The sequence below is a fragment of the Salmo salar genome, chromosome ssa15, assembly GCF_905237065.1.
Source record: "Salmo salar chromosome ssa15, Ssal_v3.1, whole genome shotgun sequence".
In the NCBI taxonomy this organism is placed as follows: domain Eukaryota; kingdom Metazoa; phylum Chordata; class Actinopteri; order Salmoniformes; family Salmonidae; genus Salmo; species Salmo salar.
Window position 1 is genome coordinate 49,969,164 of NC_059456.1, and position 25,160 is coordinate 49,994,323.

Consider the following 25,160-nt stretch of genomic DNA (forward strand, 5'->3'; position numbering starts at 1 on the left):
ATTATTTGTAGATCAGTCAGTCACAATTTACCCATGATACATCACAGTTTTGATCCTCTCGAACATGGCCATTGTTAGGACTCCGGTACACAGCAGGCGGGATAAGTAGCTAGCAAGCTAGGATTCCGGTACACAGCAGATGGGAGGTGGGGCACCAGTAGCTAGCTATGACAATAATATTTTTATTTACATTTTGTCCACATGGTAATCACAAAACTAAGTAGACTTTACCACAGCCACAGTCATAACAATGGCTAAACCCTGCCTATTTCTACAACATATCTTCTTAAAGTCTGATTTTAAACTTAATCATAACCGCACTGCTAACATTACGCCTAACCTTAAATTAAGTCCAAAAAGCAAATGCTTGTGTTAATGAATTTTTAACATATAGCCAATTTTGACTGTGTGGCTTTGGTAACTAGTGCCACCCCTTAGACAATGAGAGGAAATCGAGAATATCAAGCATAAACTGTAAAAAATAGAGATGGCATACTTGAGGGGGGCGTTCATGCAGGAACCAATGGTATGCTCGAAGGGGAGGCGTTCATGCAGGAACCAATGGAATGCTCGAGGGGGGAGTTCTTGCAGATTCAGGACTGTCCAGATGCAGGAACAACCCGAATTGCGGGCCGCAATCACAAACTGTTGAGATTTACGTGAATTTGCATTGTTGTTATGTGATAATTTTCGCATGTATCACATCCACCACCTGCATTTACACTGTTTGTCCATACACAAGGGGCGCTATTGTTTCATGGAACAGTGCCGTTCTCCACACCCTAACAACATCCGGGTTGTTACCCTACTTAGTTGTGTTTGCGATGGTATCGTTTTTTTAGTACTGATAGCAATTATTCATGACGAAATTTTCAATGCGATCATTTGATTGAATAAGGGGGGAAATAACGTCAAGGAAGAGGTTTCGTGGAAGGGAGAACGAAGGGGATATGCTTATTGTGCAGGTATGTCACACGGGTGAAACCCAAGCTGCTGTATCAGTTGACCGCATCACAGATCAGTAGCACAGATAGAACAATGAGACAGATATTTCACCGGATGTATAAATCTGAAGCAACCGCTTAGCGTTATGGTAGTGAGGGGAAGCACAGTGGCAGGTAGTGGAAGAAGATGGAACGAGATTAATTTTGCCCGAAATTCTGCTAATTTTCTCATCGATGACACATTTGATCTCAATAGATTTTTTCTGTTCCCAAAACTTGAATTTGTTACGAACAGAGTGGACTACGTTTTGTAGACTTGACCATTTGCCAAAGTCAAAATTAATTGCGTCGTTAAACAAGATTGCAAAGGCGAATTAAGTTATTGCACACACGCCCTTCGCAGAGTAGGCGGTCCCTAACGGAAATATGCAAATAGTATCTCGAACGCACCAATAAGACCTCGCTAGCTCGTGCATGGCTCTGCCCACCTTGCTTGTTCTGCCCACTATTACTCATTTGTTCCCATTTGAAACGACAGGCTGTGGTATGGCTTGGTTTAGTTATACAAATCTTTGCCTCAGTGGCTGATATTGCTAGCTACGCTGAATAGTTTCACATTCTTGATTTATTAGCTAGTTAGATGATTCCTGTATTTCAAGTTGTCTACCTATTATAACAAATACATAATGTCATTGTTACCCACATTACACAGTAGCTATTTGCTAGCTCCGTCTTCAATTCCGGTCCTGGAGCCAGGGCCGAAACATTTCTGTTTTTTGTTTCTACCTGCCTTTTAGTTTATTGCACTTACCTGGTGTCCCAGGTCTGAACTAGACCATTATTAGAAGTAGATGATGAAAAACAGAAGTGTTTCCGCTCTCCAGGACCTTTATGGAACAGGGCTGTTCAAGGTCTACAGTTATCAAAAGTTAGCTGCTGTAGCTAGATACTTGAGACAGTGTGTGCACTGCCAGTTTCAATGACACCAATTAACCAGCTTGTCTTCTCTTCTGTCAGATGTTATTGAGATGCTCCAAGTCTAACCACAATGAGTAGCAACAGCCATCCTTTGCGTCCACTGGCCTCAGTGTCAGAGATTGACCACATCCATCTACTCTCCGAGCAGCTGGGTGCTTTGGTTCCAGGTGAAGAGTACAGTGATGTCACCTTCATTGTGGAGGAGAAACGCTTTCCGGCCCATAGGGTCATCTTGGCAGCACGCTGTCACTACTTCAGGTACACCTGTTTTGGGTGGTGGTAAAATATTTTGGGTATCTCCGATCTCAGATTGTTCTTGCAATTCTCACATAGGGACTTCATTGGGAGGAAGGATTGTTTGACATGCTTTTTACATTTGTATCACAAACCATTTTTGAGAAACTCATGGTGAAAGTGGCCATTTTATGCCCTTTTTAGACCTATATATGCCTCCTGTAAGACCTTATGATCGGTGAACCATACATGATACAGACATCTTGATGTCAATCTACTCTTTATCAAGTGCTCTAACATATGGAGTATGTCTAGATTAGAGGTTGACTGATTAATCGGCATGGACGATTAATTAGGGCCAATTTCAAGTTTTCATAACAATCGGTAATCGGCATTTTTGGACACCGATTACATTGCACTCCATGAGGAGACTGTGTGGCAGGCTGACCACCTGTTACGCGAGTGCAGCAAGGAACCAAGGTAAGTTGCTAGCTAGCATTAAACTTATCTTATAAAAAACAAACAATCTTAACATAATCACTAGTTAACTACACATGGTTGATGATATTACTAGTTTAACTAGCTTGTCCTGCGTTGCAAATAATCAATGCGGTGCCTGTTCATTTATCATCGAATCACAGCCTACTTCGCCAAACGGGTGACGATTTCACAAGCGCATTTGCGAAAAGCACTGTCGTTGCACCAATATACCTAACCATAAACATCAATGCCTTTCTTAAAATCAATACACAAGTATATATTTTTTAAACCTGCATATTTAGTTAATTAAAAGAAATTCATGTTAGCAGGCAATATTATCTAGGGAAATTGTGGTACTTGTGTTCTATGCAAGCAGAGTCAGGGTATATGCAGCAGTTTGGGCCGCCTGGCTCGTTGCGAACTGTGTGAAGACCATTTCTTGCTAACAAAGAACGTAATTAATTTGCCAGAATTTTACATAATTATGACATAACATTGAAGGTTGTGCAATGTAACAGCAATATTTAGACTTATGGATGCCACCCGTTCAATAAAATACGGAACGGTTCCGTATTTCACTGAAATAATAAACGTTTTGTTTCCGGATTTGAACATATTAATGGCCTGAGGCTCATTTCTGTGTTTATTATATTATAATTAAGTCTATGATTTGATAGAGCAGTCTGACTGAGTGGTGGTAGGCAGCAGCAGGCTCGTAAGCATTCATTCAAACAGCACTTTCCTGCGATTGTCAGCATTTCTTCGCAATGCTTGAAGCACAGCGCGGTTTATAACTTCAAGCCTATCAACTCCCGAGATTAGGCTGGCAATACTAAAGTGCCTATAAGAACATCCGATAGTCAAAGGTATATGAAATGCATATGATATAGAGAGAGAAATGGTCCTATAATAACTACAACCTAAAACTTCTTAACTGGGAATATTGAAGACTCATGTTAAAAGGAACCACCAGTTTTCATATGTTCTCATGTTCTGAGCAAGGAACTTAAACGTTAGCTTTTTTACATATATACTGCTAAAAAAAATAAAGGGAACACTTAAACAACACATCCTAGATCTGAATGAAAGAAATAATCTTATTAAATACTTTTTTCTTTACGTAGTTGAATGTGCTGACAACAAAATCACACAAAAATAATCAATGGAAATCCAATTTATCAACCCATGGAGGTCTGGATTTGGAGTCACACTCAAAATTAAAGTGGAAAACCACACTACAGGCTGATCCAACTTTGATGTAATGTCCTTAAAACAAGTCAAAATGAGGCTCAGTAGTGTGTGTGGCCTCCACGTGCCTGTATGACCTCCCTACAACGCCTGGGCATGCTCCTGATGAGGTGGCGGATGGTCTCCTGAGGGATCTCCTCCCAGACCTGGACTAAAGTATCCGCCATCTACTGGACAGTCTGTGGTGCAACGTGGTGTTGGTGGATGGAGCGAGACATGATGTCCCAGATGTGCTCAATTGGATTCAGGTCTGGGGAACGGGCGGGCCAGTCCATAGCATCAATGCCTTCCACTTGCAGGAACTGCTGACACACTCCAGCCACATAACGTCTAGCATTGTCTTGCATTAGGAGGAACCCAGGGCCAACCACACCAGCATATGGTCTCACAAGGGGTCTGAGGATCTCATCTCGGTACCTAATGGCAGTCAGGCTACCTCTGGCGAGCACATGGAGGGCTGTGCGGCCCCCCAAAGAAATGCCACCCCACACCATGACTGACCCACCGCCAAACCGGTCATGCTGGAGGATGTTGCAGGCAGCAGAACGTTCTCCACGGCGTCTCCAGACTCTGTCACGTCTGTCACATGTGCTCAATGTGAACCTGCTTTCATCTGTGAAGAGCACAGGGCGCCAGTGGCGAATTTGCCAATCTTGGTGTTCTCTGGCAAATGCCAAACGTCCTGCACGGTGTTGGGCTGTAAGCACAACCCCCACCTGTGGACGTCGGGCCTTCATACCACCCTCATGGAGTCTGTTTCTGACCGTTTGAGCAGACACATGCACATTTGTGGCCTGCTGGAGGTCATTTTGCAGGGCTCTGGCAGTGCTTCTCCTGCTCCTCCTTGCACAAAGGCGGAGGTAGCGGTCCTGCTGCTGGGTTGTTGCCCTCCTACGGCCTCCTCCACGTCTCCTGATGTACTGGCCTGTCTCCTGGTAGCGCCTCCATGCTCTGGACACTACGCTGACAGACACAACAAACCTTCTTGCCACAGCTGGCATTGATGTGCCATCCTGGATGAGCTGCACTACCTTAGCCACTTGTGTGGGTTGTAGACTCCGTCTCATGCTACCACTAGAGTGAAAGCACCGGCAGCATTCAAAAGTGACCAAAACATCAGCCAGGAAGCATAGGAACTGAGAAGTGGTCTGTGGTCCCCACCTGCAGAACCACTCCTTTATTGGGGGTGTCTTGCTAATTGCCTATAATTTCCACCTGTTGTCTATTCCATTTGCACAACAGCATGTGAAATTTATTGTCAATCAGTGTTGCTTCCTAAGTGGACAGTTTGATTTCACAGAAGTGTGATTGACTTGGAGTTACATTGTGTTGTTTAAGTGTTCCCTTTATTTTTTTGAGCAGTGTATTACACATATTGCACTCTTACTTTCTTCTCCAACACTGTGTTTTTGCATTATTTAAACCAAATTGAACATGTTTCATTATTTATTTGAGACTAAATAGATTTTATTTATGTATTATATTAAGTAAAAATAAGTGTTCTTGAAGTATTGTTGTAATTGTCATTATTCCAAAAATGTAAAAATCGGCCAATTAATCGGCATCTGCTTTTTTTGGTCCTCCTATAATCGGTATCGGCGTTGAAAAATCATAATCTGTCGACCTCTAGTCTAGATTCTAAAATAAAAATGTTGACATTAATTTATTCAACATTATAAATATCTCAAATACCTTTTTTGATTTAGCTTATTTTTAGACATTTTAGATATTCATATTTTTAATCTTGAATAAATTGTGACCATTTGTATTTCAGAATCTAAACATACTCCATATGAGCACACTAAAAGGAGTATCTAGGACTAGGTAACAATCTATGAGATGTGTAATCCTTTTCCCCAGAGCTCTGCTGTATGGCGGGATGAAGGAGTCCCAGCCGCAGGCGGAGGTGACCCTGGAGGAGACGCGACCCGAGGCCTTCTCCATGCTCCTCAACTACCTTTACACGGGCCGGGCTAGCCTCAGCTCAGCCCGCGAGGAGGTGCTGCTGGACTTCCTGGGTCTGGCCCACCGCTATGGCCTCCAGCCACTAGAGGATTCCACCTCAGAGTTCCTGCGCACCATCCTGCATACGCACAATGTGTGTTTGGTGTTTGACGTGGCCAGCCTGTACTGTCTGAGTGCGCTCAGTGCAGCGTGCTGCGCCTACATGGATCGTCGCGCCCCGGAGGTCCTGGCCTCAGATGGCTTCCTCACATTGTCCAAGGTGAGTTAGAGTAGGCAGGGTCTTGTTCATTAGGCAACAAACATGGAAGAACATGGACCAAAACAGGAAGGGAACTACCTGGACTAATAAGAAATGCAATAAAAAAAATATATATATAATTGCTAAATGTTTTCAAATGATTTTCATTGTGTGCCCTAATGAACAAGACCCAGATCCAGTAAATATGACTGAATCCAATTTGATAGTAGTATTAACTGAATATCTTTTTATCCTCTCTCTCTCTGTGCAGACTGCTCTGCTGACCTTGTTACGGAGAGACTCATTTGCAGCAAGTGAGAAGGAGATCTTCCAGGCGCTGTGTCATTGGAGCCGGCAGAACGGCGAGGGAAGAGCCACGCAGGAAGTGATGGCAGCTGTGCGGCTGCCGCTCATGAGCCTGACGGAGATGCTGAATGTGGTGCGTCCCTCGGGACTGCTCAACCCAGATGACCTGCTGGACGCCATCAAGACCCGCTCAGAGAGTCGCGACATGGACCTCAACTACCGCGGCATGCTCAGTGAGTCTGTCGCTTCCGGTCCTGTTCTAGTACTCGGCAACTAATAGCTTAAATTGTCAATGGGAGTCTGTGTGTTTTGTTTGCGTGGGAATTCTGTATGTGTCTCTTTGTATTCTGTGTGTGTGTGTGTGTGAGATATGTATTTAATATTATGTATTCAATGTGATGCCTTTGTGTCTTACAGTCCCCGAGGAGAACATTGCCACCATGAAGTACGGGGCCCAGGTGGTGAAAGGAGAGCTGAAGTCAGCGCTGCTGGACGGAGACACCCAGAACTACGACCTGGACCACGGCTTCTCCAGACACCCCATTGAGGAGGACGGCCGTGCTGGCCTTCAGATCAAACTGGGCCAGGCCTCTATCATCAACCACATCCGCATCCTGCTCTGGGACCGGGACAGCCGGTGAGTGAGACATCCAGCATGTTTTAAGGTATCAGTTTAAGCAAGGCACAATCGCTAATCTTGATCACATAATGAGTCATTATTTGGGATGCAAGGTGATTTGCCAATCAGTGATTCTGCTAAGTCTAACTCCATTGTAGGCTATCAAACACGCATTAATTCCTCTCTGAAGGTTTTGCACAACTGGTGAGCAATGTTTTTATATACAGTACCAGTCAAGTTTGGACACACCTACTCATTCTAGGGTTTTTCTTGATTTTGGCTATTTTCTACATTGTAGAATAATAGTGACGACATCAAACCTATGAAATAACGCATATGGAATCATGTAGTAACCAAACAATTGTTAAACAAATCAAAATATATTTTATATTTGAGATTCTTCAAAGTAGCCACCCTTTGCCTTGATGACAGCTTTGCACACTCTTGGCATTCTCTCAACCAGCTTCATGACATAGTCACCTGGAATGCATTTCAATTAACATGTGTGCCTTGTTAAGTTAATTTGTGGAATTTCTTTCCTCGATGTGTTTTCAATTGTACTGTGACAAGGTAGGGGTGGTATACAGAAGAGCCGTATTTGGTAAAAGACCAAGTCCATATTATGGCAAGAACAGCTCAAATAAGCAAAGAGAAATGAGAGTCCATCATTACTTTAACCTCTATGGGCTAGGTGGGACGCTAGCGTGCCACCCGTGGTGCACTCCATCAACAGCAGGTGCATTTCAAGAGCGGCAAATTTGAATCCAAATAAATGTCAAAATTCAAATTTTTCAAAAATACAACTATTTTACACCATTTGAAAGATAAACATCTCCTTAATCTAACCACGTTTTACGATTTCAAAAAGGTTTTACGGCGAAAGCATAAATTTAGAGTATGTTAGGACAGTACATTTACAAGAGTTGTGTGTAATGTTTTGTCAAGTCAAAGACAGGGTCACCAAAACCATAAAACCAGCTAAAATGATGCACTAACCTTTTACAATCTCCATCAGATGACACTCCTAGGACATTATGTTAGACAATGCATGCATTTTTAGTTCTATCAAGTTCATATTTATATCCAAAAACAGCGTTTTACTATGGCATTGATGTTGAGGAAATCGTTTCCCTCCAATAACCGGCAGTCAAGTCAGCGTCACAAATTAAATAATTAAAATTAGAAAACATTGGTAAAATATTATATTGTCATTTAAAGAATTATAGATTTACATCTCTTGAACGCAATCAACTTGCCAGATTTAAAAATAACCTTACTGGGAAATCACACTTTGCAATAATCTGAGCACTGCGCCCAGAAAAATACGCGTTGCGATACAGACTAGACGTCATGTTGGGGAGATCTAAAATCGAAAATACTATGTAAATAATCCATTACCTTTGATTCTCTTCATCAGATGTCACTTCCAGGTATCACAGGTCCATAACGAATGTAGTTTTGTTCAAAAAAGCTCATCATTTATGTCCAAAAATCTCCGTCTTGTTCGCACATGATCTAAGCCAGCCGGACTTCTCGTCATGAACGAGGGGAAAAAATATATTTCCGTTCGTTCAAACATGTCAAACGTTGTATAGCATAAATCATTAGGGCCTTTTTTAACCAGAACATGAATAATATTCAAGGTGGACGAATGCATACTCTTTTATAACGTATTGGAACGAGGGTACCCAACATGAACTCGCGCCAGGTGTCTAATGGGACATCATCGTTCCATGGCTCTTGTTCGGTCAGATCTCCCTCCAGAAGACTCAAAACACTTTGTAAAGGCTGGTGACATCTAGTGGAAGCAATAGGAAGTGCCAAAATATTCCTAAACCCCTGTGTTTTTCAATGGGATAGGTTTAAAGTCAATACAACACATCAGGTATCCACTTCCTGTCAGAAAATGTCTCAGGGTTTTGCCTGCCAAATGAGTTCTGTTATAGTCACAGACACCATTCAAACAGTTTTAGAAACTTTAGAGTGTTTTCTATCCATATATAATAAGTATATGCATATTCTAGTTACTGGGTAGGATTAGTAACCAGATTAAATCGGGTACATTTTTTTTATCCAGACGTGCAAATGCTGCCCCCTAGCCCTAACAGGTTAAGACATGAAGGTCAGTCAATACACAATATTTCAAGAACTTTGAAAGTTTCTTCAAGTGCAATCGTAAAAACCATCAAGCGCTAAGATGGCATCGAAGAGGGTGGTTGACGTTTTCAATGCTCCTAACCAACTGTGCTATTTATTTATTTATTTTTGCATTGTTTAACTTACTTTTTTACTTATTTTGTACATAATGTTGCTGCTACCATCTCTTATGACCGAAAATAACTTCTGAACATCAGAACAGCGACTACTCACCGCAAACTGGAAGAAGCTTTTTCCTTTAACAAGTCTGACGAGAAGCATATACTGCTTTCCCGGGAACAGGCCCAAATCCCTGTCATTTGCGTGAAGAAAAGGCGGAGGAAAAGGGGGCACAGATCGGGCTGCCTTCTGAGAATCCATAGGCAAAACATGTAAACTCCCACTACCATCTGTCCTACTGTCTAACGTGCAATCACTGGAAAATAAAATTGATTACCTATGATTAAGATTATCCTACCAACGGGGCATTAAAAACTGTAATATATGTTTTGCCGAGTCGTGGCTGAACAACGATACGGATAATATAGAACTGCCGGGATTTTCCATGCACCGGCAGGAGAGGGAAGCTACGTCTGGTAAGACGAGGGGTGGGGGGTGTCTATTTGTCAATAACAACTGGTGCGCGATGTCTAATATTAAAGAAGTCTTGAGGTATTGCTCGCCTGAGGTAGAGTACCTTATGAAAGGCTGTAGACCACACTATCTACCAAGAGTTCTAATCTATATTATTTGTAGCCATCTACTAAGACTGGACTCAACCAACTCTATAAGGCCATAAGCAAACAACAAAATGCTCATCCAGAAGCGGCGATTCTAGTGGCCGGGGACTTTAATGCAGGCAAACTTAACCTCTTACATCTAGACGTTCCGCTAGCGGAACACCTGCTCCAATAGCCAATGATGGGCGTGGTGCGAATTACAAATTCCTCAAAAATACAAAAACTTCAATTTTTCAAACATATGACTATTTTACACCATTTTAAAGACAAGACTCTCCTTTATCTAACCACACTGTCCGATTTCAAAAAGGCTTTACAACGAAAGCAAAACATTAGATTATGTCAGCAGAGTACCCAGCCAGAAATAATCAGACACCCATTTTTCAAGCTAGCATATAATGTCACATAAATCCAAACCACAGCTAAATGCAGCACTAACCTTTGATCTTCGTCAGATGACACCCCTAGGACATTATGTTATACAATACATGCATGTTTTGTTCAATCAAGTTCATATTTATATCAAAAAACAGCTTTTTACATTAGCATGTGACGTTCAGAACTAGCATACCCCCCGCAAACTTCCGGTGAATTTACTAAATTACTCAGGATAAACGTTCACAAAAAACATAAACATTATTTTAAGAATTACAGATACAGAACTCCTCTATGCACTCGCTATGTCCGATTTGAAAATAGCTTTTCGGTGAAAGCACATTTTGCAATATTCTCAGTAGATAGCCCGGCATCACAGGGCTAGCTATTTAGACACCCAGCAAGTTTAGCACTCACCAAAGTCAGATTTACTATAAGTAAAATGTTATTACCTTTGCTGTTCTTCGTCAGAATGCACTCCCAGGACTTCTACTTCAATAACAAATGTTAGTTTGGTCCCAAATAATCCATTGTTATATCCAAATAGCGGCGTTTTGTTAGTGCGTTCAAGACACTATCCGAATGGTAAAGAAGGGTGAGGAGCACGACGCATTTCGTGACAAAAAATTTCTAAATATTCCATTACCGTACTTCGAAGCATGTCAACCGCTGTTTAAAATAAATGTTTATGCCATTTTTCTCGTAAAAAAAGCGATAATATTCCGACCGGGAATCTGCGTTTAGGTAAAAAGACGAAAGAAAATAAAGCATGGGGTCGACTCGTGCACGCGCCTAAGCCCATTGTCCTCTGATCGGCCACTTACCAAAGGCGATAATGTGTTTCAGCCAGAGGCTACCTCAATATCATTCAGCTTTTTCCCGGGTTCTGAGAGCCTATGGGAGCCGTAGGAAGTGTCACGTTACAGCAAAGATCCTCAGTCTTCAATAAAAAGAGCCAAGATGAACAAGAACTTGACAGACAGGTCACTTCCTGTATGGAATCTTCTCAGGTTTTTGCCTGCCATATGAGTTCTGTTATACTCACAGACACCATTCAAACAGTTTTAGAAACTTTAGGGTGTTTTCTATCCAAAGCCAATAATTATATGCATATTCTAGTTTCTGGGCAGGAGTAATAATCCGATTAAATCGGGTACGTTTTTTTATCCGGCCGTGAAAATACTGCCCCCTAGCCATAACAGGTTAAATCAGTTTTACCACATTTTTACCGGTATGTCACAGGTGCAACCAGGGGGAGAAAAAATTCTAGACCACCTTTACTCCACACACAGAGATGCATACAAAGCTCTCCCCCGCCCTCCATTTGGCAAATCTGACCATAATTCTATCCTCCTGATCCTCCACTAAAGCAGGACGTACCAGTGACTCGCTCAATACGGAAGTGGTCAGATGACGCGGATGTTACGCTACAGGACTGTTTTGCCAGCACAGACTGGAATATGTTCCGGGATTCATCCAATGGCATTGAGGAGTATACCACCTCAGTCATCTGCTTCGTCAATAAGTGCATCGACGACATCATCCCCACAGTGACCGTACGTACATACCCCAATCAGAAGCCATGGATTACAGGCAACTTCCACACTGAGCTAAAGGCTAGAGCTGCCGCTTTCAAGGAGTGGGACACTAATCCGGATGCTTATAAGAAATCCTGCTATGCCCTCAGACGAACCATCAAACAGGCAAAGCATCAATACAGGATTAAGATTGAATCCTACTACACCGGCTCTGACGCTCTTCGGATGTGGCAGGGCTTGAAAACTATTACGGACTACAAAGGGAAACCCAGACACGCGTTGCCCAGTGACGCGAGCCTACCAGACGAGCTAAATGCCTTTTATGCACGCTTCAAGGCAAGCAACACTGAAACATGCACTTGAGCACCAGCTGTTCTGGATGACTGTGGTAATGCTCTCGGTAGCCGATGTGAGCAAGACCATTAAACAGGTCAACATTCACAAAGCTTCCTGCCATTCAGGACCTATATACTTGGCGGTGTCAGAGGAAAGCCCATAAAATTGGCAGTCCAGTCACCAAAGTCATAGACTGTTTTCTCTGCTACCGCACGGCAAGCAGTACCGGAGCGCCAAGTCTAGTACAAAAAGGCTCCTTTAAAAGCTTCTACTCCCAAGCCATAAGACTCCTGAATAATTAATCAAATGACCACCGGACTATTTACATTTTCACCCCCCCATTTGTTTTGGACACTGCTGCTACTCGCTGTTATCTATGCATAGTCACTTCACCCCTACCTACATGTACAAACTACCTCAACTAACCTGTACCCCCGCACACTGACTCGGTACCGGTACCCCCTGGATATAGCCTCGTTATTGTTATTTTATTTCGTTTGTATTTTTTACATTCGTTTATTTGGTAAATATTTTCTTAATTCTTCTTGAACTGCACTGTTGGTTAAGGGCTTGTAAGTAAGCAGTTCACGTTAAGGTCTACACTCGTTGCATTCAGCACATGTGACAAAGTTTGATTTTATTTGAAACTAGATCTCATGAGGACTGCCACAGGAAAGGAAGACCCATAGTTCCCTCTGCTGCAGAGGATAAGCTCATTAGTTATCAGCCTCAGAAATTGCAGCCCAAATAAATGCTTCACAGTAGGGATGCACGATATGTCGGTGAGCATATTGGAATCGGCCGATATTTGCTAAAAATGCCAACAGTTTAACGGCGATGTGCAAATCTGATGTCAAAGCTGACGTACATACCTATATAATGTAAGTAGATGACGCCACGGAAAATACAGCGCTACACAGAACAAAATCAGAAAAATACTAAGCGCATATTTCCAACAACTAAACAAGTTCAAGTCAAGCGGTCATTTGAAAGAGTGTGAAAATTTCAGCAAGACGACTCAAAGGTCAAAATCCATTAACGCCAAGATAATATAATTATTTGCCCTTGACAATCAACCGTCCTCTGTCGTGGATGATTTTGGCTTTCGCCGACTGGTCAAGCCTCAGTGCGCACTTTTTCAGATGTTGCCCTACCGGAGTTACAGTGTTGTTAAAACATACATCTATGAGCTACTTGCTATGAGCGTCACTGCTATTAGCTTCACGACTGACATTTGGACCAGCGACGTCAGCCTCATGAGCATGCTGAGTCTGACAGCACAGTGGGTCAACAAGGATTTCGTACTGTGGAAAGCCGTATTGTATGCTGAGTAATGTGCTTGTTCTCATACCGCTGCTGCCATTTCAATTGCATTTGAGAGCATGTTTGAAACTTGGAAACATGAACACTCCTAGCGCCAATCGAACAATTGACTAGAGAAATAAGCTAATCAACTGCGTTTGCAGCAGACGTGATACCCTCTGTCATGGCACTGAAACGCCTGCTCAACAAAACTGCCGACACAGACCGTGGGGTTAACTTACAAAAGTACTCAAGGCTATGAACAAGCGATTCGGTGCCATTCTCTTTGAGCTCGATGCTAGGTACAAGGACCGCTACTTCGATGCAGACCTGAAACCAGGGTTTACGTGAAATGTTACATGAACAGCTGGACAAGATGGAAACAGACAGTGACAGTGCGCACCAAGGAAGAGAGGCCACGGACAGACAGACAGCTGAAACTTCACTGCTTGACATGTATGATGAAATCCTGGTTGAGAATGAAACGACTGAATAACGAAACAGCACAGCAAGTAAGTGAAATAAATAGGTTTTTATTGTCTTTTACTGGTAATGGGGACATACGTAAATGCCAACAAAATAACTTTTTGGTGTATGTGTGACATTTTTATTTAACTAGGCTAGTCAGTTAACCTCACTAGGGTCTGTGGGACGTTATTGTCCCACCTGGCCAACATCCAGTGAAAGTGCAGGGCGCCAAATTCAAACTACAGAATTGTAAATATTTAACGTTCTTGAAAATACACATGCAATATGTCAAAATAAAGCAACTTCTTGTTAATCCAGCCACGGTGTCAGATTTCAAAAAGGCTTTACGGCGAAAGCAAACCATGCGATTATCTGAGGACAGCACCCCATCAAACAAACACAGACAATCATATTTCATCCCGCCAGGCGCGACACGAAACTCAGAAATATCAATATAATTCATGCCTTACCTTTGAAGAGCTTCTTCTGTTGGCACTCCAATATGTCCCTTAAACATCACAAATGGTCCTTTTTGTTCGATTAATTCCGTCGTTATATCTCCAAAATGTCAATTTAAAAATCCTGGATGGTTTGTCCTCTGGGTTTCGCCAGCCAAATATGTTCTGTTATACTCACAGACATCATTCAAACAGTTTTAGAAACTTCAGTGTGTTTTCTATACAAATCTACTGATAATATGCATATCCTAGCTTCTGGGCCTGAGTAGCAGGCAGTTTACTTTGGGCACACTTTTCATCCGGATGTGAAAATACCGCCCCCTAGCCTAGAGGTTTAAGAACAAATTCTTATTTACAATGACGGCCTACCCTGGATGACGCTGGGCCAATTATGTGCCGCCCTATGGGACTCCCAATCACGGCCGGATGTGATACAGCCTGATTCGAACCAGGGACTGTATTGATGCCTTTTGAACTGAGATGCAGTGCCTTAGACCACTGTGTGTGTGTGTGTGTGTGTGTGTGTGTGTGTGTGTGTGAACTGTATGGTTGAATTGCTGCAAGGAAACCACTACTAAAGGACACCAATAAGAAGAAGAGATGGACATTAGACAGGTGGAAATCTTTGGTCTGATGAGTCCAAATTTGAGATTTTTGGTTCCAACCGCCGTGTCTTTGTGACACAGAGTAGGTGAACAGATGACCTCTGCATGTATGGTTCCCACCGTGAAGCATGGAGGAGGAGGTGTGATGTGTTGGGGTGTTTTGCTGGTGACGCTGTCAATGTTTTATTTAGAATTCAAGGCAAACCTAACCAGCATGGCTACCGCAGCATTCTGCAGCAATACGCCATCCCATCTGGATTGTACTTAGTGGGACTATAATTTGTTTTTTGACAGGACAATGACCCAACACACCTCCAGGCTGTATAAGGGCTGTTTGACTAAGGAGCGTGATGAAGTGCTGCCTCGTGACCTGGCCTCCACAATCACCCAACCTCAACCCAATTGAGATGGTTTGGGATGAGTTGGACCGCAGAGTGAAGGAAAAGCAGCCAATAATTGCTCATCATATGTGGGAACTCCTCCAAGACTGTTGGAAAAGCATTCCAGGTGAAGCTGGATGAGACAATGCCAAGAGTGTGCAAAGCTGTCAAGGCAAAGGGTGGCTACATGATTCCATATGTGTTATTTCATAGTTTTGATCTCTTCACTATTATTCTACAATATAGTAAAAATATAGAAAAACCCTTGAATGAGTAGGTGTGTCTGAACTTTTGACTGGTACTGTATACATTGCAGTAATGTTACTATCATGCTGATAATAGAGATACTCATCAGCTGTGCTTTGGTAACTGGGTTTTGTATGGTCCATATCTGTCTTTCTGTTTTTGTCTAGGTCTTACTCCTACTATATTGAAGTGTCCATGGATGAGCTGGATTGGGTGCGTGTTGTGGACCATTCCAAGTACCTGTGTCGCTCTTGGCAGAACCTCTTCTTTACACCACGTGTGGCCAGGTAAAACCTCACCCTTTGCGTCTCTACTTGTGGTTTCCTATGGTTGGCACCAATTTTGACTTTTGGTTCTACAACAGTGGGTGTAATTTTTACTTGTTCCCTTGTGTCCCAGGTATGTGCGCGTTGTGGGGACGCACAACACTGTCAACAAGGTCTTCCATCTGGTGGCTTTCGAGTGTATGTTCACACACCGTTCCTTCACTCTGGAAAAAGGTATTCTCGGTAAGGCAGGAATATCAATCGTTATACTAGTGTTACATGTGATTCTTAAGATGCCAGGTCAGATCAACGTAAACATATCTTACTCCTCTCTCCAATCCTCTTCTTTATTCCCAATCCTCTCTCTCTTCTACTGCTTTTTTGCCTCTGCTTTTTTTCATCCTTCATATCTGCAGTCCCAAATGAGAATGTGGCTACCATCGCGGCCTGTTCCAGTGTCATCGAGGGGGTTAGTCGGAGCAGAAATGCTCTGCTCAACGGGGACACGCGCAACTATGACTGGGACTCGGGCTACACCTGTCACCAGCTGGGCTCTGGGGCCATTGTCATTCAACTGGCTCAACCCTACACTATTGGCTCCTTAAGGTAGGGGTGGGTGGGTGTGTGTGTGTTCACTCATGTTGAGTCTTGTAGGTTTTGTATCTGTCTGCACATTTGATTAAAAAAATGATGCTAATGATTTAGTTATTTTCTGTTTCTATCTGGACAGACTGCTACTGTGGGACTGTGATGAGCGATCCTACAGTTACTACATTGAGGTCTCCACCAATCAGCAGCAGTGGACGAAGGTGGTGGACCGCACCAAGGTGCCATGTCGGTAAGACTCCCAGTCTGTCTTCAAGTCTCCCTTTCCCATACTCTTTTCAGATTATCTTTGTGTAATACTGTCCATCTGAGATCCTTTAACAGTTTTGTTTTTCTTCAACAGATCGTGGCAGACACTCAAATTCGACAAGCAGCCTGCCTCTTTTATTCGCATCGTGGGAACTAACAACACTGCAAATGAGGTGAGAGGATTGCGCATACACCGTAATTAAAAAAATAGATTTTGTCTGGATTTTTGCATTTACAGAGCTCCATACTGCAACCATTTATTAACATTTTGCAACCCTTTGACTTGGCTGTGTAAGTAAAATGTTCTATTGGTCGCATCCAGAATATATCTGGAATATAGAAATAGATATGTACAGTGCCTTCGGAAAGTATTCAGACCCCTTGACTTTTTTCACATTTTGTTCGGTTACAGCCTTATTCTAAAATTGGTTTAAATAGTTTTTTTCCCTCAATCTACACACAATACCCCGTAATGACAAAGCAACATTTTTTTTTTTCTAATTTATTACAAATAAAAAAACGGGGGAAAAAATGTACATAAGAATATTTACATAAGAATTCTCAGTACTTTGTTGAAGCACCTTTGGCAGCGATTACAGCCTGGAATCTTCTTGGGTATGACGCTACAAGCTTGGCACACCTGTACATTCTTCTCTACAGATACTCTCAAGCTCTGTCAGGTTGAATGGGGAGCGTTGCTGCGCAGCTATTTTCAGGTCTCTCCAGAGATGTTCGATCAGGTCCGGGCTCTGGCTGGGCCAATCAAGGACATTCGGAGACTTGTCCCGAAGCCACTCTCCTACATTGTCTTGGCTGTGTGCTTAGGGTCATTGTCTTGTTGGAAGGCGAACCTTTGCCCCAGTCTGAGGTCTTGAGTGCTCTGGAGCAGGTTTTAATCAAGGGTCTCTCTGTACTTTGCTCCGTTCACCTTTGCCTCAATCCTGACTAGTCTCCCAGTCCCTGCCGCTGAAAAACATCCCCACAGCATGATGCTGTCACCACCATGCTTCACCATAGGGATGATGCCAGGTTTCCTTCAGACTTGGCATTCAGGCCAAAGAGAATGCTTGGCATTCAGGCCAAAGATTTCTGTCTTGGTTTCATCAGACCGGAGAATATTGTTTCTCATAGTCTGAGAGTCTTTAGGTGCCTTTTGGCAAACTCCAAGCGGGCTGTCATGTGCCTTTTTACTGAAGAGTGGCTTCCGTCTGGCCACTCTACCATAAAGGCCTGATTGGTAGAGTGCTGCGGAGATGGTTGTCCTTCTGGAAGGTTCTCCCATCTCCACAGAGGAACTCTAGAGCTCTGTCAGAGTGACCATCGGGTTCTTGGTCACCTCCCTGACCAAGGCCCTTTTCCTCCAATTGCTCAGTTTGGCCGAGCAGCCAGCTTTAGGAAGAGTTTTGGCGGTTCCAAACTTCTTCCATTTGAGAATGATGGAGGCCACTTTGTTCTTGGGCACCTTCAATGCTGCCAACATTTTTTGCTACCCTTCCCCAGATCTGTGCCTCGACACAATCCTGTTTCAGAGCTCTACGGACAATTCCTTGAACCTCATGGTTTGATTTTTGCTCTGACATGCACTGTCAACTGTGGGACCTTATATAGACAGGTGTGTGCCTTTCCAAATCACGTCCAATCAAGTTCAAGAAACATCTCATAGATGATCAATGAAAACAGGATGCACCTGAGCTCAATTTCAAGTCTCATAACAAAGGGTCTGAATTCTTATGTGAATAAGGTATTTCTGGTTTTAATATTTCAATTTGGAAACATTTCTAAAAACCTGCTTTTGCTTCGTCATTATGGGGTATTGTATGTAGATTGACTTATTTTTATTTAAATCCATTTTAGAATAAGTCGGTAACGTAACAAAATGTGGAAAAAGTCAAGGAGTCTGAATACTTTCTGAATACTTTCTGAAGCCACTGTATATGATGGTGTGTATGGACAGTATATGAATAGAAAATGTGTGTACAGCAGTAGTTATATAGGATGAGCCTTGACTAGAATACAGTCAGAAGTTTACATACAATTAGGTTGGAGTCATTAAAACAAGTTTTTCAACCACTCCACAAATTTCTTGTTAACAAACTATAGTTTTGGCAAGTCGGTTAGAACATCTACGTTGTGCATGACACAAGTCATTTTTCCAACAATTGTATACAGACAAGATTATTTCACTTATAATTCTCTGTGTCACAATTCCAGTGGGTCAGAAGTTTACATTCACTAAGTTGACTGGGAAAATTCTAGAAAATCATGTCATGGCTTTAGAAGCTTCTGATAGGCTAATTGACAACATTTGAGTCAATTTGAGGTGTACCTGTGGATGTGTTTCAAGGCCTACCTTCAAACTAAGTGCCTCTTTGCTTGACATCATGGGAAAATCAAAATAAATCAGCCAAGACCTCAGAAAAATAATTGTAGACCACAAGTCTGGTTCATCCTTGGGAGCAATTTCCAAACGCCTGAAGGTAGCGCATTCATCTGTACAAACAATAGTACGCAAGTATAAACACCATGGGACCACGCAGCCGCCATACCGCTCAGAAAGGAGACGCGTTCTGTCTCCTAGAGATGAATGTACTTTGGTGCGAAAAGTGCAAATCAATCCCAGAACAACAGCAAAGGACCTTGTGAAGATGCTGGAGGAAACGGGTACAAAAGTATCTATATCCACAGTAAAACGAGTCCTATATCGACATAACCTAAAAGGCCGCCCAGCAAGGAAGAAGCCACTGCTCCAAAACCGCCATAAAAAAAGCCAGACTACGGTTTGCAACTTTATTTTATTTATTTTACCTTTATTTTACCAGTTAAGTTGACTGAGAACACGTTCTCATTTACAGCAACGACCTGGGGAATAGTTACAGGGGAGAGGAGGGGGATGAATGAGCCGTCTGTAAGCTGGGGATGATTAGGTGACCATGATGGTATGAGGGACTGCTTGGAAATTTAGCCAGGACACCGGGATTAACACCCCTACTCTTACGATAAGTGCCATGGGATCTTTAATGACCTCAGTCAGGACACCCGTATAACGTACCATCCGAAAGACGGCACCCTACACAGGGCATTGGGATATTTTTTAGACGAGAGGAAAGAGTGCCTCCTACTGTCCCTCCAACACCACTTCCAGCAGCATCTGGTCTCCCATCTAAGGACTGACCAGGACCAGCCCTGCTTAGCTTCAGAAGCAAGCCAGCAGTGGGATGCAGGGTGGTATGCTGCAAATGAACATGGGGACAAAGATCATACTTTTTGGAGAAATGTCCTCTGGTCTGATGAAACAAAAATAGAACTGTTTGGCCACAATGACCATTGTTATGTTTGGAGGAAAAAGGGGGAGGCTTGCAAACCGAAAAACACCATCCCTACCGTGAAGGTGGTGGGTGGCAGCATCATGTTATGGGCGTGCTTTGCTGCAGGAGGGACTGGTTCACTTCACAAAATAGATGGCATCGTGAGGAAGGACAATTATGTGGATATATTAAAGCAACATCTCAAGACATCAGTCAGGAAGTTAATGCTTGGTCGCAAATGGGTCTTCCAAATTGACAACGACCACAAGCATACTTCCAAAGTTCTGATCAAAATGGCTAAAGGACAACAAAGTCAAGGTATTGGAGTGGCCATCACAAAGCCCTGAACTAAATCTTATATCCCTGACCCCAATCCGTTTGTTCCAAGATGGCGTAGCAGTGCAGACATTGTTTGTCATTCTCCCGTGTACATTTCTTATTTTTTGTCTTTTTTGTATATACTTCACTATGTTTTCGATCTCTTTTTCCATTAAAAAAAATGTAAATATACCTTCCGGCAACCCGCCTCACCCAATGTGATACGGATCTGCTATTTTTAGACCTTATTGCCTGAACCTCCATCAGAAGCTAGCCATCAGCAGCTAACCAGCTAATTGGCTACTAGCTATTTAGTCATTGTCAACCACTGCTAGCGGCCTTTAGCACAGACACCAGCCGCTTTTAGCCTGGATAATACTTGCCAGTCTGCACAGCGTTTTATCAACCCTGAGCATATAGGACTGTTTTTCTTCACGACAACACCGGATTCCTGCCGTAAGCCCTGGACCATTTACTCAAGATCATCGCAGCCCCGACGCTAGCCTTGAGCCAGGCCCATCTCCCGGCCTGCTCAGTGGACCCTATGATCACTCGGCTACACAGCTGATGCCTCCCGGGCTCTTCACTAACACGACTAGAATCCTCTACACCACCGGATTCTTGCAGTAAGCTCTGGACCTTTGCATCGGATCATCGCTGCTACCGAGTGGCTATAGTGGCTAACGCCCTTATCCCAAAGCTAGCACCAGTTAGCCGCGAGCCATGTGCATCTCCCGGCTAGCAAACGAAATTACTCCAGCTACAATACCTCTTTTGCCAACTTGCCTGGACCCTTTGTCAACACGGAGCCCTGCTGTTCCATCACGACTGATCTGCCAATGTAATTCCATCCGCTGTGCCCTCAACCGGCCTTTGCCTGACGTCGGAGCAGACGCTTCTACTAGCCCCGACCTGCTAACTTTTTTTGAATGCCGTGTCACCCGTTTGCTAGCGTAGTAACGACTACTTAGCGGCTTCCCATTTTCATCTATTGCTGGACCCTATGATCACTTGGCTACATAGCTGATGCCTGCTGGACTGTTCATTAATCACGGTACTCCATTTTGTTTATCTGTCGGCCCCAGCCTCGAACTCAGGCCTTGTGTACAGTTAACTGACCCTCTCTGCCCATTCTTCACCATTTTACCTGTTGTTGTCTTAGCCGTTGTTGTCTTAGCTAGCTCTCCCAATCAGCACCTGTGATTGTTTTATACCTTGCTTTATGTCTCTCTTTGTCAATATGCCTTGTATACTGTTGTTTAGGATAGTTATCATTGTTTTAGTTCACTGCGGAGCCCCTTGTCCCAATCAACATGCCTCAGATACCTCTTTTGTCCCACCTCCCACACATGCGGTGACCTCACCCAGCATAACTATTGCGTACAGAGATGCAACCTCTATCGTCACTCAATGCCTAGGTTTACCTCCACTGTACCCGCACCCTGCCATACCCCTGTCTGTACATTATGCCCTGAATTTATCCTACCACGCCCAGAAATCTTCTCCTTTTATTCTCTGTCCCCAACGCACTAGATGACCAGTTTTGATAGCCTTTAGCCGTACCCTCATCCTACTCCTCCTCTGTTCCTCGGGTGATGTGGAGGTTAACTCAGGCCCTGCGTGTCCCCAGCCGCTCTCATTTATTGACTTCTGTAACCGTAAAAGCCTTGGTTTCATGCATGTTAACATCAGAAGCCTCCTCCCTAAGTTTGTTTTACTCACTGCTTTAGCAGACTTTGCCAAGCCTGATGACCTTGCCGTGTCTGAATCCTGAATTAAGGCCACCAAAAACTCAGATTTCCGTCCCCAACTACAACATTTTCCCTCAAGATAGAACTGCCAAAGGTGGAGGAGTTAGCCTGCAAAGTTCTGTCATACTTTCCAGGTCTATGCCCAAACAGTTTGAGCTTCTAATTTTAAAAATGAATCTCTCCAGAAATAAGTCTCTCACTGTTGCCGCCTGTTATAGACCTCCCTCAGCTCCCAGCTGTGCCTTGGACACCATATGTGAATTGATTGCCCCCCATCTATCTTCAGAGTTCGTTCTGTTAGGTGACCTAAACTGGGATATGCTTAACACCCCGGCAGTCCTACAATCTAAGCTAGATGCCCTCAATCTGACACAAATTATCAAGGAACCCACCAGGTACAACCCTAAATCTGTAAACATTGGCACCCTCATAGATATTATCCTGACCAACTTGCCCTCCAAATACACCTCTGCTGTTTTCAATCAGGATCTCAGCGATCACTGCCTCATTGCCTGCATCCGCTATGGGTCCGCTGTCAAACGACCACCCCTCATCACTGTCAAACACTCCCTAAAACACTTCTGCGAGCAGGCCTTTCTAATCGACCTGGCCCGGGTATCCTGGAAGGATATTGACCTCATCCCATTAGTAGAGGATGCCTGGTTGTTCTTTAAGTGATTTCCTCACCATCTTAAATAAGCATGCCCCTTTCAAAAAATGTAGAAATAAGAACAGATATAGCCCTTGGTTCACTCCAGACCTGACTGCCCTCTACCAGCACAAAAACATCCTGTGGCGGACTGCACTAGCATCGAATAGTCCCCGCGATATGCAACTTTTCAGGGAAGTCAGTAACCAATACACAGTCAGTTAGGAAAGCAAAGGCTAGCTTTTTGAAACAGAAATTTGCATCCTGTAGCTCTAACTCCAAAAAGTTTCGGGACATTGTAAAGTCCATGGAGAATAAGAGCACCTCCTCCCAGATGCCCACTGCACTGAGGCTAGGAAACACTGTCAACACCAATAAATATACGATAATCGAGAATTTCAATAAGGATTTTTCTATGGCCGGCCGTGCTTTCCACCTGGCTACCCCCCTCCGCTTCTCCTTCACCCAGATCAAGATAGCGGATGTTCTGAAAGAGCTGCAAAATCTGAACCCCTACAAATCTGCTGGGATAGACAATCTGTACCCTTTCTCTCTAAAATGATCCACTGCCATTGTTGCAACCGCCATTACTAGCCTGTTCAACCTCTCTTTCATATCGTCTGAGATCCCTAAATATTGGAAAGCTGCCGCTGTCATCCCCCTCTTCAAAGGGAGAGACACTCTAGACCCAAACTGTTTGACCTATATCCATCCTGCCCTGCCTTTCTAAAGTCTTCTAAAGCCAAGTTAACAAACAGATCACCAACCATTTCGAATCCCACCGTACCTTCTCCGCTATGCAATCTGGTTTCCGAGCTAGTCAAGGGTGCACCTCAGCCACGCTCAAGGTCCTAAACGATATCATAACCGCCATAGATAAAAGACAGTACTGTGCAGCCGTCTTCATCGACCTGGCCAAGGCTTTTGACTCTGTCAGTCACCGCATTCTTATCGGCAGACTCAATAGCCTTGGGTTCTCAAATGACTGCATCGCCTGGTTCACCAACTACTTCTCAGAAAGAGTTCAGTGTGTCAAATCGAAGGGCCTGTTGTCCAGATCTCTGGCAGTCTTTATGGGGGTGCCACAGGGTTCAATTCTCGGGCCCACTATTTTCTCTGTATATATCAATGATGTCTTTCTTGCTACTGGTGATTCTCTGATCCACCTCTACGCAGACGACACCATTCTGTATACATCTGGCCCTCTTTTGGACACTGTGTTAACCTCCAAACAAGCTTCAATGCCATACACACTCCTTCCGTGGCCAACTGCTCTTTAAATGCTAGTATAACTAAATGCATGTCTTCAACCGATCGCTGCCCACACCCGCCCTTCCGACTAGCATCACTATTCAGGAAGGTTCTGACTTAGAAAATTTGGACAACTACAAAGTCCTAGGTGTCTGGTTAGACTGTAAACTCTCATTCCAGATTCACATTAAGCATCTCCAATCCAAAATTAAATACCGATTCTTGACTTTGGCGATTGTCATTTACAAAATAGCCTCCAACACTCTACTCAGCAAACTGGATGCAGTCTATCACAGTGCCATCCGTTTTGTCACTAAAGCCCCATATACTACTCACCACTGCGACCTGTATGCTTTCGTTGGCTGGCCCTCGCTACATATTCGTCGCCAAACCCACTGGCTCCAGGTCACCTATAAGTCTCTGTTAGGTAAAGCCCTGCCTTATCGCAGCTCACTGGTCACCATAGCAACACCCACCCGTAGCACACGCTCCAGCAGGTATTTTTCACTGGTCATCCCCAAAGCCAACACTTCCTTAAGCCAGGTGAGGTCTCCGCATGCATGGGGGGAACAAAAGAGCTTCTCAGGCATGTTGAGCAGGACTGGGGGCTCTACAATGAAATAAAACAATAACTAACCGAAACAGCAGTAGACAAGGTATATTGACGTTGGAGATAGGCATAAAGCAATCGTGGGTGTTGGTCGGGAGAGCTGAGACAACAACGGGTAAATGGCGATGAATGGGCAGAGAGGGTCGGATGGGTACACACACCGGAGTTCGAGGCTGGGGCTGACGGATAAACAAAATTGGGTACAGTGTTAATGAACAGACCAGCAGGCATCAGCTGTGTAGCCGAGTGATCATAGGGTCCAATGAGCAGCAATAGGTGAGTCAGGGAGCCGTTCGGTAGTCGCTACTACGCTAGGCGAGCGGGAGACACGGCGTTCAGAAAGCTAGCGGGCTGGGGCTAGCAGATGGGTCTTCGGCGACATCGCAACAGAGAAGCCTGTTGAAAACCACTTCGGACGATTACGTCGGCAGACCAGTCATGATGGATCGGCGGGGCTCTGTGTCGACAATAAAGGGTCCAGGCCAATTGGCAAAAGAGGTATTTCTAGACCAAGAATTAGCTGGTAAACTCTGTCGACTTGCCGGGAGATGGGCCTTGC

At 43.8% G+C, this 25,160-nt stretch overlaps 1 protein-coding gene across 4 annotated transcripts in view; it reads left to right on the forward strand.

Moving 5' to 3' along the window:
• Nucleotides 1–616: 616 nt before the first annotated feature.
• LOC106571636 (BTB/POZ domain-containing protein 9) overlaps nucleotides 617–25,160 on the forward strand; it is a 28,642-nt gene continuing 4,098 nt past the window's right edge. Inside the window, exons 1-10 of one of the 4 annotated variants that reach the window (XM_045695821.1) lie at nucleotides 617–965; nucleotides 1,962–2,180; nucleotides 5,745–6,108; nucleotides 6,359–6,626; nucleotides 6,811–7,030; nucleotides 15,764–15,883; nucleotides 15,996–16,096; nucleotides 16,279–16,468; nucleotides 16,593–16,700; nucleotides 16,812–16,890. In XM_045695821.1, the coding sequence (XP_045551777.1) occupies nucleotides 1,993–2,180; nucleotides 5,745–6,108; nucleotides 6,359–6,626; nucleotides 6,811–7,030; nucleotides 15,764–15,883; nucleotides 15,996–16,096; nucleotides 16,279–16,468; nucleotides 16,593–16,700; nucleotides 16,812–16,890 (1,638 nt within the window). In that variant the 5' untranslated portion in view covers nucleotides 617–965; nucleotides 1,962–1,992. The other 3 variants (XM_014144940.2, XM_014144941.2, XM_014144942.2) reach the window with 3 other exon arrangements.